Source organism: Cyclopterus lumpus, chromosome 10 (genome assembly GCF_009769545.1).
Source record: "Cyclopterus lumpus isolate fCycLum1 chromosome 10, fCycLum1.pri, whole genome shotgun sequence".
Classification (NCBI taxonomy): Eukaryota; Metazoa; Chordata; class Actinopteri; order Perciformes; family Cyclopteridae; genus Cyclopterus; species Cyclopterus lumpus.
Window position 1 is genome coordinate 6504321 of NC_046975.1, and position 18310 is coordinate 6522630.

General features: G+C 46.0%; 1 protein-coding gene across 1 annotated transcript in view; it reads right to left on the reverse strand.

Moving 5' to 3' along the window:
- Positions 1–16919, reverse strand: part of gpc4 (glypican 4) — a 28922-nt gene extending 12003 nt beyond the window's left edge. Inside the window, exon 1 of the mRNA XM_034543841.1 lies at positions 16126–16919. Within this exon, the coding sequence (XP_034399732.1) occupies positions 16126–16279 (154 nt within the window). The 5' untranslated portion in view covers positions 16280–16919. The remainder of the gene's footprint in view (positions 1–16125) is intronic.
- Between the last annotated feature and the right edge of the window lie 1391 nt (positions 16920–18310).

Here is an 18310-nt window from a genome sequence, read left to right on the forward strand (position 1 = left end):
AAAACAGTTGTTCAACCCTTATTTTTCTTCCATGAATAGTTTTTGTTTAGACATTAATTATTTTACAATTCAAAAAACGCAAGCAACTTTCTCCATAGTGGCGACAAATGACAGGAAGTACCTTGCATCCAAACTTCAAGCTTCATTTTGCTTTTTATTGGTGAAGGGATTTGGTAAAGCTCGCTGCCTTTTATCACTTCCAGCTTTGTGAGCGTTAACCGTGAACCAACTCTATTCCATTAGTTTTTACTGCTGGAGGTTTGTGTGTGTGTGTGTGTGTGTGTGTGTGTGTGGGGGGGGGGGGGGGGGGGGGGGGGGGGGGGGGGGGGGGGGGGGGGGGGGGGGGGGGGGGGGGGGGGGGGGGGGAGGAGTTACTATATCTGTAACCTCTATTAGGAAAAAAAAGAAAAAAGAAGCTAATCATGTTGCAAACAACACAGACCGTCTCGGTTAAGCTTAAATGTTGAATAATCAAACTGCAGCATCAGAAGTGACTCACAGCAGTACGATCATGTAAACAGGGCACCAGAGGGAGGGATGCACCCTGGCGCCATAAACTGAACCCCTCCATCTGGGATCAAGTCCAAATAAGACTCAAGTCACTCCTTTCGCAGTCCTCTCCCCAAAACTCATCTATCTCTCTCTAAACCTCATCCAACCCTCCCCCGACCCCCCCCCCCCATATATACACACACTTGCGCATACCCAGGCACAGTTGGCAGCCCCTACCCAAACATATTCACACATCACATCACTGCTCAACACATGGCTCTTTGTACAGGCGTGATTGGAGGTAGAGGGAGCAGCAGCGCGCACACAGACTGGACTTTTAGGTGAAACAGCCATCCAGTCTCTCCTCCAGCGGGGCCCCTGCTTGCCCACAGCACAGGCGTACAATCAAAAGGGCTATATCCACATGGAAAATAGCCATGGTTACCAAAGTACAACAAATAAAAAGTGAGATGGTCAATATTTTCACAGGGAATGTCTGCACAAATGTCACATTGTTAGCTCAAAGGATTAGGTCTCTGAAAACTGAAGATTCTTAGCTAATGCATACTTTGTGAAAACATTCTGGCAGCCAATTCCTCAAACCGCCTGAAGAAAAGAAAGAAATGGCCCTGCTGGAACACAAGGGAGCGAACAGTTAACGGGAACGGTTCCATCCCATAAAAATCAGTGTCACGCCGGACTGGGTGTGACACCCCTCCGCCTCACTATTTCACAATGAGCCTGGTCAGCGTCTGGACGCATCAGTCACTTCTCCACCATCGCTGGCATGAAGGGTCTTTGTGTGCCGGCCGAACTGGCTCTCGGTTGCCGTACGGAGCTCCTTAAGAAAAAGGCGGGGGTTGGGGGGGGAGCACTTTAGGATGTAACAAGACGCAGAGACAGAGCACTGTTCAAGCGTCGCTCAGAAGAGGAGAACTGCCATTTATGGTGGTCAAAACAAGAGAGCGGCATCTTGTAAACAAACATGCGACTGTGTGTCATGGCATTCATCAGCACTCCGCCACCTCCCTGCCTTCCCTTTGTGGGGAGACCACCATCCCCTTTTTAAATGGCTCATAAAATAAGTCACTTCCCTCTGACATTGTCCTGCCTCTCCAACTCTGTTCTCAGAGGAAGGATGGTGGGGGAGGTGAAAACGCCTCACAGACAAAAAACAGATTAGACACCTCACCGCCCCCTCTGCCTGCCATCATGTGCCCCTGAACCAGACGGACCTCAGGGTGCTCCCCCATCCACATACACACACCTCCGCCTCGACCACCACCACGCTGCAGGCTTAACCAGCAAGGTCAGGGGTTAACAGCCCCTCCTCTGGGAGGGGTCCTGTCCTCTGACCCCCCCCCCGCCAGTCAGCCAGCCAGCACATCCACAACACACAGTAACTCAGCCTCCAACGACTCCAATAATAACACCACCAACACAATTACAGAAAAAAGAGAGTACAAGCAAGTCGGAGCCTAAGAAGTTGCAAAAAATATAAACAGAAAACCTTTATATATGCTCCGATCTGAAGTAATAAAGGTCCCCCAGGGAGTATTTCTGTACCCCTCTGATGGGGCGTCACTAAAGCCGCCCAGGGAGCCGAGGAGGCCATGGGGGTACCGCATGTCACGAACCAGTCGCCCACGTATGTCACTAATTGGAGCCTGGTGGTCTGCGACTGAACCCAAACCTCTTGAGCTTTCACACAGACATCAACATTTGTAAATAATCAAGTGATAACTGTACGTTGCTCATAGTCTATGCACATGCTAATTCAAGTCCCAGCGGAATGTCGGTAATTGGAGACGGCGAATACTCGGCCGATTTCATTTCAAAACAGGGAAGGAAAAGAAAGAAACGTGTTATTCCAAGTCCGTCTGATTGATCTCCAAATTTCAAATTCTGCCCCAAACACACTCGCAATGTGAGGCATGCGATGCAAAACGTTGAAATTAAGAGGTGGACTATTAATTGGGCATATTATGCTCCCTGCTGTAACATGTAAAGGAGAGCGCTGCAGTCTACTGAGCATTACTCACAGACTGTTGTAAATGTGCACGCCCTGCAGCCATAACATTCTCCTCTTGCTTCTCACCTCTGTCTAGGGTGTAATTATCCCAAGGGGGGGGGGGGGGGGGAGGGGGGGGGGGGGGGGGGGGGGGGGTTTATGGGATTGGTGCCATTTGTTGGATAACTTTCTGTTTTGCGTCCATCCTCTCGTACACAATCACATGAGCTCATCGTGTCGAGGAGCCCGCGATGCTGCTTTTTAAAAGGTGGGGAAGCTTTACTTACGAGCACAATGTCGCCTGAGAATTTTAGACGTCAAAAAAGCGCAGTTGAAAAGAGTGATTAAAAGGTCGCGCATTTCATTTCCAAAATCACAGCAATTGCTGTCTAAGTCAATCCCTTCTTAAATTCTTTCCTGTTGCAACATGTTGTCAAATCACCACTTGTTTTTGGTCTCCCTTACTCTTTCATCTGGAAGGACTCCACAATGAGGGGCTCTAGCTGGATTATTTTTATTTTTATACTCCATACGTGAATCAAATAGTCATTTGGAAGCAAAGTCTCACAATGTTTTGCTTTTATCAGCTTTCAGTACTGGCCTTGGAAAAGGCAGCATTTTGTCCAGGCGGATGGTTGTGTCATTTTTGGAATTAAACATCTATTTAACGATGGAATAAATGTTTTAGAGGCATAATTGTGGCTGGGTTAGGGGAATCTCCCGCATGCGATCAGCCTAGTGCTTAAAAACAAAATGTGCAAAAGTCAAACTATGAAGGGAGGAACATGCCGTATCTGAGCCACCAGTGTCCTGTTCTTTAACACAACACTTTCACAGTTTACAGTTCGGAAAAAGTGTGCCGGTATAATATGATATTTCCCCCCATATTACAATAAATCCTTTAACTAGGCGAGCTGACTAAGAGCTCAGTCTCATTTACAACCTGGAGGAGTTGCTGCAGGGGGAGGAGGGAAGGCTACAAACATCCACACATTCACGTCAGGCTGCTGCGCCGTACAACCGCAGACTCTTGCTCAAGGGCTTCATGCCAGCAGAAGTTGGAGGAGGGAGGAAAGTGGGTCTTGATGGCCTTTCACTTTCAGATGTTTGTCTTCAGACAATGTAAGCATTACTTTACGGCAGTTGTTGGTGCATTATGGATTGTGTTACTAAGGTCAACATTTTCGCAATTCGTATGTAGAAATTATACAAAATGTCAAAAGTTAAATATTAGTTATACTACATTATGTAGAATTTCACAATGAAAAGTGAGATTGTCCAAACCATGTGAAGGAGAGCGAAACCACTGACTGCATCAAAAGAAAGTAAAAGCCAGGATAGATATAACACACGTCGTACTAGGCATTACATTTATCTTACGCGCCAACATCCTCCGCAACAACCGCAAAAGGGGGAAAGATGTTAAACAACATTAGGCTGTAAGCGGAAACCATCATTAGACTGGACTGGTCATATGGAGATAATCAGGGCAGGGCCATACTTCCACCAACTCTGTGTCTACACGTCAGCCGCTTACAAAAATAGAGTCATGACAAGTTTATAGCACTTTAATACCTTTTTTTTTTAGGGCAGTCCAAAAGAGCCTGGAATGTGCTTGCCGGGGACTTATGAATCGGACTAGTATTTTAAAGGAATGGTTGGTAACGATGCCAATTCCATTTCTTTGCTCTTAAGCGTTTCACTTAACTGCTGCTCAGTGTGTCCACGCAGAACTGAAGTGAAACGTAAAAGTGCTTTATTGACATGCTAATGATGTTACTTTCCTCATCTCTGAGGTATTAATCACAGTGTTTGGTCTGATAACCAGCTCTCTCCCTCAGAGATGCCAGGTGCCACGTCTGTGGCGTCACACACACACACACACACACACACACACACACACACACACACGCTCCAGCTGACCCATGACTCAGACATTACGCCACTCTCATAACCAGCCTATAGCCTGTAAAGGATGTAACCGAAGTGGGCGACGGCTTTAAACATTTTAAGTTAAGTAGTAAAATCTTTTACAGGAATTGTTTGAAAATTGCAACCAGGACATCTGCATGTTTGCCTCAATAAAAAGCTTCTGCCTCAGTTTGTACTGGTGCTGCTATTTAGATTCGTCGTTACATGCTGTACTCCCACATTTCTTTCTATATTTGTCAGGAGGCCATTGTTGTTGTTGTTGCCGTGTTCTATTGCTGCTAAAAACAACCTAGTGTCCCCCGTGAGGAGCGCCGTGCTCATCTAACGATGTCAACGTGGCGATTTATTAAACTACAAAATAAATCGCCACGTTGACATTTTGTAATAAAGTACTTCGATAAAGAGCAACTGAGTCCCATGTAATGAAGACAATCAGCTGATTGGTAAAATAGGCCTGTGAATGACTTAATACATTCTGTATACAAAACACAGATTGCAGTGTACAGATAGGATTCAGTTGCATCCCTTCTTAGCACCACTACACATCTGCTTATAGTGCATTAATACATCTCCGTGCAGTGCTGTACGTTGCATTCTGACCATGTGTTCAATGGCACCAAACTTGAATCTGACCGAAATCTCAACTAATACAAAATGCACATTCATCACGTAGCTTTGAGTTTGTCATTCGGCTTGTCGTCAGCTGACCAGAAAGCAGCCGTGCCTCCTCACATGATGAGTCATGACACCAATGCTGATTCAAACCCATGACTCGGCTGTGTTGAGAGGTTGACACAAAAGAACCATTGCATAGACCCTGGGTAACACCCATAAATAGCAGGATCTACTTCCGGGAGGAAGCATCTCGGTAGTGGCGAGCTCGGGAAACCTCGGCGCCGCTTGCGACATGAGAGTTTACTCCACTTCCATCAGTGCTCACCATCCATTTATGAGGCAGGAAGTGTTGGGTTAGGCGCGTCCTCTCTGGAGTGAATGTTCTCAGCTACCAGCCAGCCACAGGGCTTTGGATAATGTCGGAGTAGATTTATGCTCCACTGAATAAATCAGGAATTAAAATCTCCTCCACAACACAGCTGCCAAAACACCAAACTGCCCAAATGTACTTGTCACACTGTGATGGGAGAGAAAAGGCATGTGTGCTGCTGCGTGGCACGAGGAAAAGCTCTTCACAAGCGGCACGTCTGATCGACTGCTTTTTAATGCAGTCAGACTTCGTTGCCACAGACGAACACTCTAAATAGACCATTTGTCAACCGGAGGGAGAAATTGTCACATTAAAATGTTTATCCGCGCTAAATCCTCCGCGTTTCAGCGTGAATCGTTTTCTAAGGCGGCGCACAATCCCACATGCAAAGTACACACTGGGATCTGTAAACCTGAGCCCTCCGCCAGCAGAGTCCATTTCTGATTACTAAACCAGTCTGGGCCTCTGGCCAATTAAAACTCTCCATTTGTGAACATTCCAAAACGCTGTCATCCATGAACATTTACCCAGAAGCCCCTGGGGAGATTCCACAACATTGCCCCGGCCTCTCGCTCTGTCTGTTTCCCTCTCCCGTCCCGGCCCTGCATCTCCGGCTTTGTCTCCCCACACAAAAGCTCCCTGCCGACACCACTTCCCAGGTCACTGCTTTGTCAGGGTTTCAACTGGCTCCTGCACTTCCGACTACATTTAACAAGTCAGGAACAAAATTCCAACCACCGGGGCAGGGCTCAAACGTTCACCTGCCGCACAGAAATAAATGAAACCTCTCGCTGTCTAAAAAAATCTGGGGGACTGTGTTTGACTATCTGACCTCTTGTGTAGGTGGCGTGAAATTATTTCCATAGTCTCTTGATAGCAAGGTGGATATTACACCTACCGAAATATCTTAATACCAGTACTGACACGATACGATCAGGAAGAATAATTGTTTTTTTTTTCCTCTCCTTTTTTAAAATGAATTTCTTAATTTACATCAGTTCTTTACGTGGTCACATCTCTCCACTTTCACCCTGCTGCTTATAAACGGTTAAATACTCAGCTATATTGCCTCCAAGCGAAATCCTCCATGGAATTTAAGTTTCCTCTGGTAAGGGGTGAAGCAGTGTATAGGCCTGGGGCTTTTATTGTGAAAGGTAAGAACAGAAAGAGTGCAGCTGCAATGCGGTGCGAGCGACAAAGAGTTTGCAGTCTTGGTTCAGACCACAGAGCCGCCGTGTTATTATTATATTACCGTCATAAGTATAGGTGCACCTAATAACTCTCAGCTGCGGAACTATATTTTGCTTTGTGCGTCTGGTTTGTTGACAAGTCGTGCAACACTTCTGTGGAAGGGCAAGGATCGTTGTTGGATGTTGGCAAAAAAAAAAAAAAAAAGAAAAAGCCTACAGAGCTTCAGCTCACCACCTAAGAAATGAAGACACAACACTATTCTGTCGAGAATATTGAGTGAAAACATATCAAAGAAAGAGAAAACACATGAGATGAGGAGGCCAGAACAGGGTGGTAATTCAGTCAAAGCTGCCACGAGCTAAAGTTGGCATTAAGCAAGTACAGAGGTTGGCAAGAGGTCAAGAAATACAAAGCACAGAGAAGAAATGGAATCATGTAAATGAAAGGTCAAACTCAACACATAGGCACCTACGAGAAAGCTGGAGGCCAAGATTCACGTTAACATAGAATCGGGGAATTGGTACTTCAAACGGAAGTGACCCGTTTTGTCCTCAGGGGACTGAATTGGGGCCACTTTCATACACACTATCAACATGGTTGACTTCCTGGCGATTGGGCTCAGCCGACGTTCAGGAATTCGACCAGCGCAACGTTTTGCCGGTCAGCCAGGTGGTTCTAACATGAGCACCTGCGTCAAATATTGTATGGGCCATAGATTCATACTTAAAGGGAAAAACTACAGGGGAAAAAAACTTTCCTTCCGACCATCACTCAGCTGGGAATCTTTTCTAAACGGCACCTCAGAGGAAGTCGGAGGCAATGATTCACATTAACAGCTCGTCTAATCTTTCATCCTCTCCACGTCTGTCTTTAAGGTTATGTGCCTTTTGATGAGCCGCAGAGTTCTAGTGTTTGAGGCTTTTTACTACAGACTGTGCGTGTGTGTGTGTGTGTGTGTGTGCGTGTAAGAGAGAGCGAGACTGCGTTGTGTTTAAGATTTGCGGAGACAGGTGGAGGTTTTGCAGACAAACGGAGAGGACAAGTTACAGCACAGCGTGATTGTCAGGAGGAGAAGAAAGTGGGGAGAAAATAATAAAAAAAGGTAGGGAGACACAAAAGACCTTCCTGGCTTGTCCCTCTACACCAGCCCCTCCATATTTTCCACTGACTCATGGCACACAAATGAAACACACACTTTAAGAGCCGAAGATGAAGAAAACAAAACTCTTTGCTTAAGGCCTATGCTTTACCATGGGACCGTGCACAAACACCGTTGTGCGGTCAGAGAAACGGACTACTGTTGGGCGTACGAATAGGTCCTCTCCTAGATGTGCTTCACACACACTGCTCCGGAGCCGTGTGTCAGCTAGACTATTGGAGGAGGCTTTACACTTAAAAATGGTCTCGGTGAGCAGTACCATATGGCCTGCAAGTTTCGAAAAACTAAATCCCGACGCCCCGCCCTCCAACTCCACAGAAAAAAAAAGAAAAGAAGTTAAGAAATCCTACTTTGAAACATATGCAAGCCTTTGAAAAGGACATGACACACAAACAATACATTTCATCGCTGCCAGTAAAAAAGCCAGCGAACCCCTTCTAAGGACAGGGAGCTCCGTCCTGACAATGTTTATAACAGACATCCAAAAGCAGCTGAAGTCCACCAGATGTTGAGGCAGGACGGGGGCCCGACGAAGCCCCCCCAGGCAGAATGAGGTCAGGTACAAGATCAGGTTTCTGGAAGCTCAAAGCTACAAAAAGGGCAACAAAGACTCTGATATACCTGTTGGGCCTTACGAAACTGGACACCAGCGGAGGCGGTGGGAAGAGAACCACTCATCGCAGACTGTCAAAGGGCCTCGAAAGTCTAAACCTAAACGGTACAATGGTCTAATGGGCCCCCGTCATGGACCGCTCAGCCCGTTCCCCATGATGTCTGCTGAATGTGTCAATAAATCAAAGCCGCTTGCCATTCCGACAATGTATTGGCGAGATGACTCCCACATAACGGCCACTCTTTTCCTCTCAACACGCTAACTGAATTTGCTGCTTTTGGAGCTCTCATTTAACAGAACTATTTGATCCTTTCATGTGTGGGATCTTTTTTCCCCCTTCACATCGCGCATACGGCCCTCAGCCAGCAAGACGTCTGCCATTGTTTTCTTCATGTTTTTAAATTTGACTTTTGATGGCCTGCTTCTAAATGCATATCATTCACAGAGCTATGTGAAGCAGCCATAGATCTGCCTGTTGCTTGTTTTTCTTTAACCGGAGAAAATGACTTTTCAAAGTATTGACGGGGGAAGAAAAGAGGTGAGGGGGAGGTTTGATCTCAAACAATACAATTTATATGAAAATAAATGAGCGGGGCAGCACACAAGGGGATTAAGCAAATATTAGGAAACCTATTAAGCCTGCTGCAATTTGGAGAAATGAGCTAAGTGTGAGTGACTTCTTCGTCAGTGGGATTCTTATGTCGGCCTTGGAAATAATTGACAGGGATTACAGCTCACCTGGCCAGCACCCAGCTCTGTGCTGGCCAAACACCCAGGCAAGGTCCCAGGCTTCGCTCCCTCACCGCTCTCCCTAACCACAACGGGCCTCTGGCGAGACGCACAAATCCTAATGATCACGACCATCAACACAGACATCTATCCTGCTGCGGCTTCTTGGGGAAATCAATAAACCTTTGTTGAGTTACACCTACATCGCGACCGCAACTCCCCCTGCTGGCAGCTACGCGGTGAGATAGCTTCAGTGAGCGAGCGGAGCAGTCAACGTGTCAGAGGAGGGGGGGTTCACACTCCACCCCTGCAGTTTGGGATCAGAGCCCGTGGCCCTTTTGCCACACTCCTCACAGCTGGCTGAGTGACACCAGCACCGAGGTGATCAACACAAAAAGAGAAGGACAGCGGCATCGAATATCAAAGGAACAAAATAAATAAAAGTACACCACTAAGCAGCGCCACAGCCAGAGGAGCTGAACGATGGAGAGAGGTTGAGGTGAGAGATGGGGAACAGTGTCTGCGATAAAACTCACCGATATACTAACGCCACCTCATCAAACACTCTGTAAAGTCAAAAGCTTTTAAACATTTAGAACTGATAACCAAGATACATGGCCTAGTTTTGGCATGTGCATCATCTGGAAGCCAGAGAAAACCACACATGTAAAAAGCAGACCCTAGACAGGAGAGGGTGGATGGTTTAAAGGAGCACGGGAGCTAAATACCAGCAAACCACCACCGATGGCGAAAAAGAGAGGAAATCACCCAGGGATGACTAGAAAAAGAAATATCGGGCATGAAACTAAACCTCCCGAGGGAGCTGCTGTAGAGCGAGTGCGGGGAGAAGAAAATGAACCAATATGTTAGTCGGGACCGAGGGGAGTTGCTACCCTCCGCACAAAGTGCGGAAAACCACAAAAGCCAGACCGGGATTTCTCACAGCTTGCATCAGACAGGGACATGCACAGATGCTCCAAATTATATTGTGTCGAGTTTAACTGCGGCCACACAAAAATGCACTGTGGGTTAAAACCTTGTATTGTGTGAGGCAGACCCGAGTACTCACAGGCTGCATGTACATGCCTGTGTGACCGGCCGACGATGAGTCACAGCGCATGCACGCTTCCAGTTACTTTCCCCAGATTCCCAAAGTCTGTGTCACATACAGTCTCTGGCTCCTGCCTGGCCCATCGTTTCTCCCAGATACTTGCTCCAGTACAAAACTCTTTCCTGTCAGTCAACCCCCCCCCCCCCCCCCCCCCTCCTCCTCCTCCTCTCTCCTTCTCTGCGTGCCTCGGTCTGTCTCTCTTTGTTGCCGTGTGTTCCCAGCTCCGGGGCTGCCTATGTGCGGGTCTTGGTGGTCCGGTGTGGAATGTGGTGAGGAGGAGGGGGAGTGGGGGGCGGGGGCGCAGGCAGTCCTAAAAGGGGGTGCTCAATTGTTCCCACACACAGCATCCACCCCCCACTGATCTGTCGCTCACTTGGCCATTATAGGGGGGTGGGGAGCAAAGCAAAAGGATGCAGAGAGATGGAATTACGGACGCTCAGTCGACACACGCACACACCGCTGTTGAATCGACGCGACACTTTGAGCATACTAAATGAGTTTACGAGGAAAAACTAAAGATTCCGCCTTCCTACATGTTACAGAAGAGCACCAGAACGGGTGGAGGGTGACAAAATCCTCCATGCAACAACAAAACAAGGCGGTTTTAGTACCATTCTTGAAATAGTTTTTTTCTCAAAGAAAATAAGCTTGATTCGTTATGGAGCGACGATGAGGCAGCGGTTGCCGGCAGAGCAGAAAGGGACACAGAGAGACAAAGAAAGAGACCCTGATCTCAGAGCTGCTGCGCCGCGATCGCAGGAAGTTGATAAGAGCGGTGAGATACTGCAGAGCAGGCAGGCACGTGTAGCGGCCTGCCTGCCCTCCCTCCCTCCCTCCCTCCCTCCCTCCCTCTGCTGGCCCCCATCTGGACACTGCAAGCCGCAGTCAGGCTCCCCCCCGGGTACAAAAGACCTCAACCTCATGATACCTAAACTCAATTATCCTGAAGGCTCGCCAAACAGTTAGGGAAGGGACGCTGAGAGCAACAGGAACCATCACATTATCACTGCTTTTAACGGATCTCCAAGGACACCACCAGGGGCTCAAGATGTCGACCAGCCTTCCGGTTTCCTGAAACACTAGAAATGTGGCAACATCAATCAGAATAATATGTACTTCCCTTTGAATGACGAATATGAAGTGCGCCACAGCCCAGGAGTCCTGCCCTTACGTTCTCTTGTAAACCCGATGCAGGCAAAACAAAAGTTAGCAATGAAGGCTGAGATGAATGTTATATTATATCTTGAAATGACAGCTCATTTTATGTGGCTGCACCGACAGTATGTCCTTATTACCATGATGAATCAGGCTTGCATGTGGAAATCCACCGTGTCGGTTGCGACCACGCCTACAGGTGGAACTAAGACGTTTCTTCAATGACACACCTGAATCTTTTTGATCCCACTGCATCAGGCAAGAAACGAGTTAGGGCTCGAAACATCTTTCATGTGCTAATTGAGAAAGAAGAAAAGAAGCGTAAATTGTAAGTTTTCAAGTCAAATAGATTTGTGTCACAGGTTTTTTTGGGGTGCGATTTTCGTCTCTTTTTTAAAAATGTTTTTACCATAAACTAAAATATTTAAAAAAAAAACATAAAACTCTTCTTTCAAACTTCTTAAATGACTTCACACATTGAACGCCTTCTTATACTTCTTTGGCCACATATAACATGCTCCTTACTTTAGATCGCCTGTTTACAGAGATGGATCTCGACATCTTGACCAGATGCGACTACACAAGGGCCCTCAGTATCACTGTGGTTCTCCAGGAAAACGTCACTTTACTTGACTGTTAAAGCGTCATTAATAAACTACCTTGTGTCTGCATGTTGACTGACGGCTGCATTATCGTGCAGCTGACAAACAGACGGGGGGTTTTGGACTCTTGACCTCGCAGACTGCAAGAACAGGAGGGAGCCGTGTGTTTAAAACATAGTGTAAACCATTACAAATGTATGCATGCATGTATGTATATATATATATATATATATATATATATATATATATATATATGAAACGCAACAACTATTGCAGAGACAGTTATTCTGTAATTTTCTAGAACCAATTTTTTAAATGAGGAAATTAAACCTAATCACTAAGCGCAGCGCCGGAGTGATCCTTAATGATAAGACTTGCAAAGTGTTTCACGTAAAACAAAGAAGGCAGTTGGAGTTTTATGGGGTTGACCTTGAGAGCCGAGTTAGACACTTGGCTGGTAGTTTATTAGTTAATTATTAAAGGTGTTAAAATACCAGGCCACAGTTGAACAGAGCAGAGCCACTCAAATATTGGTCTTTGAGCTATAAAAGCTCCTGGAGACTGAGTGCGGCCCAGTTCCCCGCGCTTATCTTATCTGCTGAATGTCGCTGCAATAACACAACCTGCTATTTCCCGAAAAAACGCTACGATGCCAGGAGCGCCGCCACAGCGAGGGCCGGAACGTCTCGAGCTTTCCGAGAGGCCGACGCACTGAGGTCATGGACGCTTTGAGTTTCAGTCATAGTGCGCTGAACTGATTACAAGCTTTTTTGGGGGGGGGGGGCTCCTCACGCTGAAGGGGGAGGGTAAAACGAACCTCTTCTCTTTGATCCCCGCCATTGTTCCATACCTGAAGCATGACATCAGGGCCCGACTGCCAGAGTAAACCAAAACACATTTGGCTTGAAGAAAGAAGAATAAAAAAGAAAAGCTGGAAGCACAGCGTCCAGATCCTGCAATGAGTCGCTTTTGACATGCCAGACACCGATCTGGTCAGTGTTAACTGCTCTGTATTCGGAGTGAAACCCAGAGAGCTGGTCTAGACACCTTTATGCATTTATGACAGTATCAAATATAACTGTTAGGGGAAATAATCACCAGCTACGATTGGCAGATAAGTTCAGAGCAAAACTGTTTACATTCGGTATGATTGCCGAGATTATTTGTGTGTCATCATTAGTACTGCAAAGCTTCATTTATTACCCATTTAGGTGAGGTATTCAACCACAGGCCCCCAAAGAAATCACCATGCAGCAGACAAGAAACTCAGGGAATGAGGTCTTGAACTGCTTCCACGTGAGTGGTAAAAGATTGATACCATGGGATCGTCGAGGAATTCGCCAAATGGGCCTGTCGTTCCTCTGTATCACTCAATTTGGCCAATGCCAAAGCCAATCAGGGTTTACATTTTAGTTTTAACTGCCTTCAAAATCTTTATTGAATCTCAAGTCTGGCTTCAGTCGGGCCCTTCGGTAATGTGAATGGTAACAAACATTCTGATCTCCGCGCTGCCAACAATAACACAAGATGTCTGTGGTTATGGCAGACGAGTCTTGAATCTTGTGCCTCCGACCAGACTCGTATTCCACCGGTCTGATTTACGATGCGATGCGCATATCAAAAGGAGTTAAACACGTCGAAAAGTTGCTCTGTGACAACTGGCAAAGATACTGTGCAATTTTCAAAGTATGTCTTCTCTGCAGCAGAAGTCTGCACAGTTATGGTTCACGTCAAAAAGGCCCATTATTTTTGGTGGATGTGTTCATATCACAACCACGAGCCTCATGTGGAACAACCGTATTTCACTGCATCACATGTTCAGTATTTCAACTTCTGCAGATGCTAGAAGTGAAACGGACTTTTCGGATCTTTGATTATTAACTGCTGAAGCTATAAAAACGTGCAGGTAATTAATGTTCTGCAACCTCACTTCCAGTTCTTTGTTATGATACAAGGGGAAACCAGTTTGACCCATTACAAAATGTAGACGTGATGCTCTGGAAAACACAACTGAAGTTTAGACTGCACATCTGGAGCCATTTCTCCCCAGCAAAGTGAAACATTTTGAGACCACGAGGCTTCTGTTTTTGGCTTTCTGGAGACCCTCCGCTCTCTTTAATGACAGTAGACCATGGTGCTTTCTATGGATCAATTATCTCAGTCTCTTCCAATGACAAAGAGCTGCTCATTGAGGTCGGCCCTGCCTAAGGCCCAGACATACACCAGGAATCTATTGTAAAAGGAAAAAGGCACGTGTGTGTGTGTGTGTGTGTGTGTGTGTGTAGCACACAAACCTGCACAATAAAACTGCCTTCATTCAGATCCGTCTTTCAAAACCCAGAGATGCAAGACAATTAAGTCTGACCAATGCAGACATGTTGGGCTACTCTCAATGACATTTAGCATTACAAAGACATACAGGCAGAAAACAAAAGCTCCTATAGACTTTGGTGAAATGCAGGGGAAAAGATAAGTCCTGAGCTCCTTTGACAGTTATGTCCGACTTAAATTCTAATGAGCTGTTGTCAACAGAGGGAAAAAAAGACAGTGTGAACATCCTCTTACTATGCAAAGTAAACTAAAGGGCACTGGTACAATAAAAGAGGACACATACAAATTGGTCACCCTTGTCAAGACGGAATAACGCTGTGAACAAATTGCCAAAAGCTGACAAATACAAGTTGGGAAAGCCTGAGGAGAAAAAGAGAAAAGCTCATTATTAAGTTCACCGAGATAAACTTGCATTTTTTTTTTTTTTAAAGTAGAAAACACGACAGCGTGGATGACCTATTTCTGTAATTTTAAAACGAGAATGTCAAGATGAAGCCTCTGCAAAAACTGGCAACCAAACCGGACTGAATTCAGGGGTCCGAATATATGCGCGCATATTCATTTAACCCACCATATAAATGAAAAGGGAAATGAGAGAAGGGAGGGATTTAAAGTATGCAGGGCACAGTGGAATTTCAAACCCCAACCCCCTTCCCTCTGCTCCCCTTCAGGCCTTCACTGTGAAAGCCCCCCCCCCCCTCCTATGTAAGTTTCCATCACTTGGGTTTAACTCGTGATTAGCTAAATTGATTTGCCTTCTCACCTCCGTCTGACTATAGCAACACAGCAGCTCATATTTATTACCGAGAGGTCATCATTGGTTCATAACATCCTGTCTTGCAAACCAGACTAGAGGCAGATGTAGGAGTACAACATGTGCCTACACAGAATATGTGAAAACCACACAATCTACTAACCCAGAGAAAGAGATGGAGAGAGAGAGAGAGAGGGATTCAAACCCCTTGCTCAAAAAAAGCACAGGGCTTGTTTACTGAATCACTGCAGGCTGCCTGCACTTCTCAACCATGGGAGTCTCCGCTGAGGAAGCCTGGAAATAAACACAGGCCTTGCTTCTTTCAGTGGGGAGCACAGCCCGTGTGTTGATTATACCTCTTTATTGTTATGAATTACCTTCAAGTATTTCCTAAATGAGGACTATATTTACACGCTGGAGTGGTGGAGAGCTTTTCAGCCCAAAGAATGCATCCCACAAATGTTTCACTTCTTCTCCCCCACACAGCTTCACAATGTACTGTAAGTTTTAACACATTAATAAAAAAACGAGACATGCCCCCCCCCCCCCCCCCCCATGTCTGCATGATTAACCATGTTTCCATATAGACTTTGACAGACGCACAAAATGTCCATGTACACAAGTGACAGTTTAACTGTTCTATACTTTCTCATGTCACTCACCCCCGCTCTTTGACATTTTAAGAAGATTTGATGTAAAAGAAGAAAAAAAAAACATCTGGAAAACACTTCTTTCAAAAATAAAATGATGACTTTGAACAGCCAACTGTGTCCTCTATATTTGAGCTGATAACAATGGCAATGCAACAGTGAATGCATTTCCCTGACCTTTACCCCGAGCCCACATTATGCTAACGTTGCTAGCTTTAAAAAAAGTTCTCATTAGCCTAAGGACCACCGGGGGACTTCTCTCGGACCCACGGGGGGTCCCCGGCCCCCGCTTTGGAAACCATTGTTCTGGACTAGCCTTACAGTATTTTGAGGTTATAAGCAGGCCTAAAAGCAACAATAAATAAAAAGTAATAAATATGTATTTATATAATAAAAAAAGCTCTCCTCACCGTTGACTCCTTTGTTGGGGACGTCGTTGACGTTGAAGCCTTTGGAGCTGTACGCCGCGCGCACGTCGTTGCAGTTTTTCAACTTTTGCTCCGCAGTCATCGACCCGGACAACACGACCAGCGTGCAGACACACAGCAGCGACAGCGACTTCATGGTGCAGGGCGAGGAGACCAAAAAGTATAAAATATAGAAAAATATATATATATAACCGCTCAGGTGTGTGTGTGTGGAGCCTAGGACAAAGTTTCAGCGACTCCCACGCCGAGTTTCCTCATGGAGCCGCGCGGACTTGTTCAGCTCGACCGACACTTCATTCAGCTCTGAGGCCACTTCTGAAACTACTTTCGAGGGGGGAAAAAAACATACACACACCGAAAATAACCGCAAAACGCTGCTCAACCGTCGTCCGTTAAAAAGCACGGATATGTCTCGTGAATGTCGAGTTCCAGACTCAAACGAGGACCCAAAAAAAAAATCACGGAGAAAAAAAAAGAAAAAAAAGAAACGATAGTTTTAAAACATGGGGAAAGTTTTTGTTCTTCTTCTTGAACTGCGGGCTCTCAGAAGCACCGCGCCGCTTCACGGCTGCGACGATCGTATACAACCCGGAGAGGAGAGGACACGTTGGTTCTGTTCCTTCCTTTCTTTTCTCGCTCTCTTTCCCAAAGCCGTGGGTTTCCGTAGGACAGGACACTGGACTGTATGCTGGTGGTACTGGGATCCAGATGCGAGCAGAGAAAACCCCTAGTGGTCACCCAGGAGCGTGTGCAAGTTCCGGGGACAAAGACCAGGAACACGGGAACACCAGGGGTGGAGCGCGGAGCGGAGACGACCAAACCCCGGATCCCTCTCTCCTCTACAGGGCCTAGACCAGTGGGAACTGGCGGTTCTGAACAGTCAAGCCAATGCAGAAGTGCCACACTTTTAGATGTATTTCTTTTTTAAGTAGCCATCAGGGGTGCGACTCCTCTGGTTGAACAACAATACATGGAAGTCTATGGGAAAAGGAGCTACTTCCACCCAGATGTCTTACCTCGGTAAACATTGAGAACGTGAGTTTATGGCTCGTTAGAAGTCCTCTTCAATACAGCATGATGTCCTTTTTTATTATTTTTAATTAAAGAGTCAAATAGACTAGCTATATAGACATTCCTGTTTACAGTCTATGGTGGAAACCAGGCTTGAAAATCCGGACTGGAGCTGAAGGTGGATCTGCTCCACATGAGGACTTATTATTGGCCCACATGGCATGAAGGAAAGGAAACACTAGCTCACCAAAAGTTCTCAAAAATCACAAATCTCTTTGATTGCGGCGCCTCTTTTGACCTGTGTTTGAGAGGGCTTTCTTATCTGTTTTCACTGTCAGACTGGAGATAAGCACAGAGATAAAACCCCTTTGAACTAAAGGTCTGTCCTAACGTAAAATAAGTGAATTAATGAGGGAAGACAAAGGGCTTTCTCTCTCACTGGAAACACCCCCAAGGACCATTAGGGTTTCCAAACGTTGAAACCCACTTGCCCACGATGATACATTTGAAGTCATTATGGTGCAGCATTGTTTTTCTGTAAACTCTTAAAGTCTTTGCATATGACAGAGGGCACATGGCAGCAAAGACACATTTCCCCCCCCAAATGTGTTATTTCTGTTTGGCCTTTATAATCCAATAGGTCTTAGTTTGTTTAAAACCATTGGATTAAAACCCGGCTCGTGGTACCATAACCATGCACTCAAAATTACAGGCCTGTTCTTTACACAAACACAGGTCAGGCTGCTTGCAATGGGGCCGTTGTGTCTCTCATGTGCAGCTGCCTGTCATATAGTGCGGCCGCCGGTGCTATAAACTAGAGTAAACAGTCTGCTGGGAGCATGGCGGAGCGGCACAAGTGGATGGAGAGATGACAAAAGGTTATTTTAAAAGTGATCAAATGAATTTAATGATCCCACTGAACGGGAATATTGCTGTGATTATCGGGACAATTTGCCTTGTTTTTACGCACGGACCCTCCGAGCGTCCTGCTGTTGTGTGCATATGAAATAAATCACTCAAAACGTCGTCGTTTCTGTTGAAACCTGCGTATATAAGGAGGCCGCGCGGAGATGAACACTGAGGTTTAAAGGGAAAACAAGGTATACGTCTCAAGCCCAACAGTTTCAACCTAGATGTGTCTGAAATGTCACTTCTC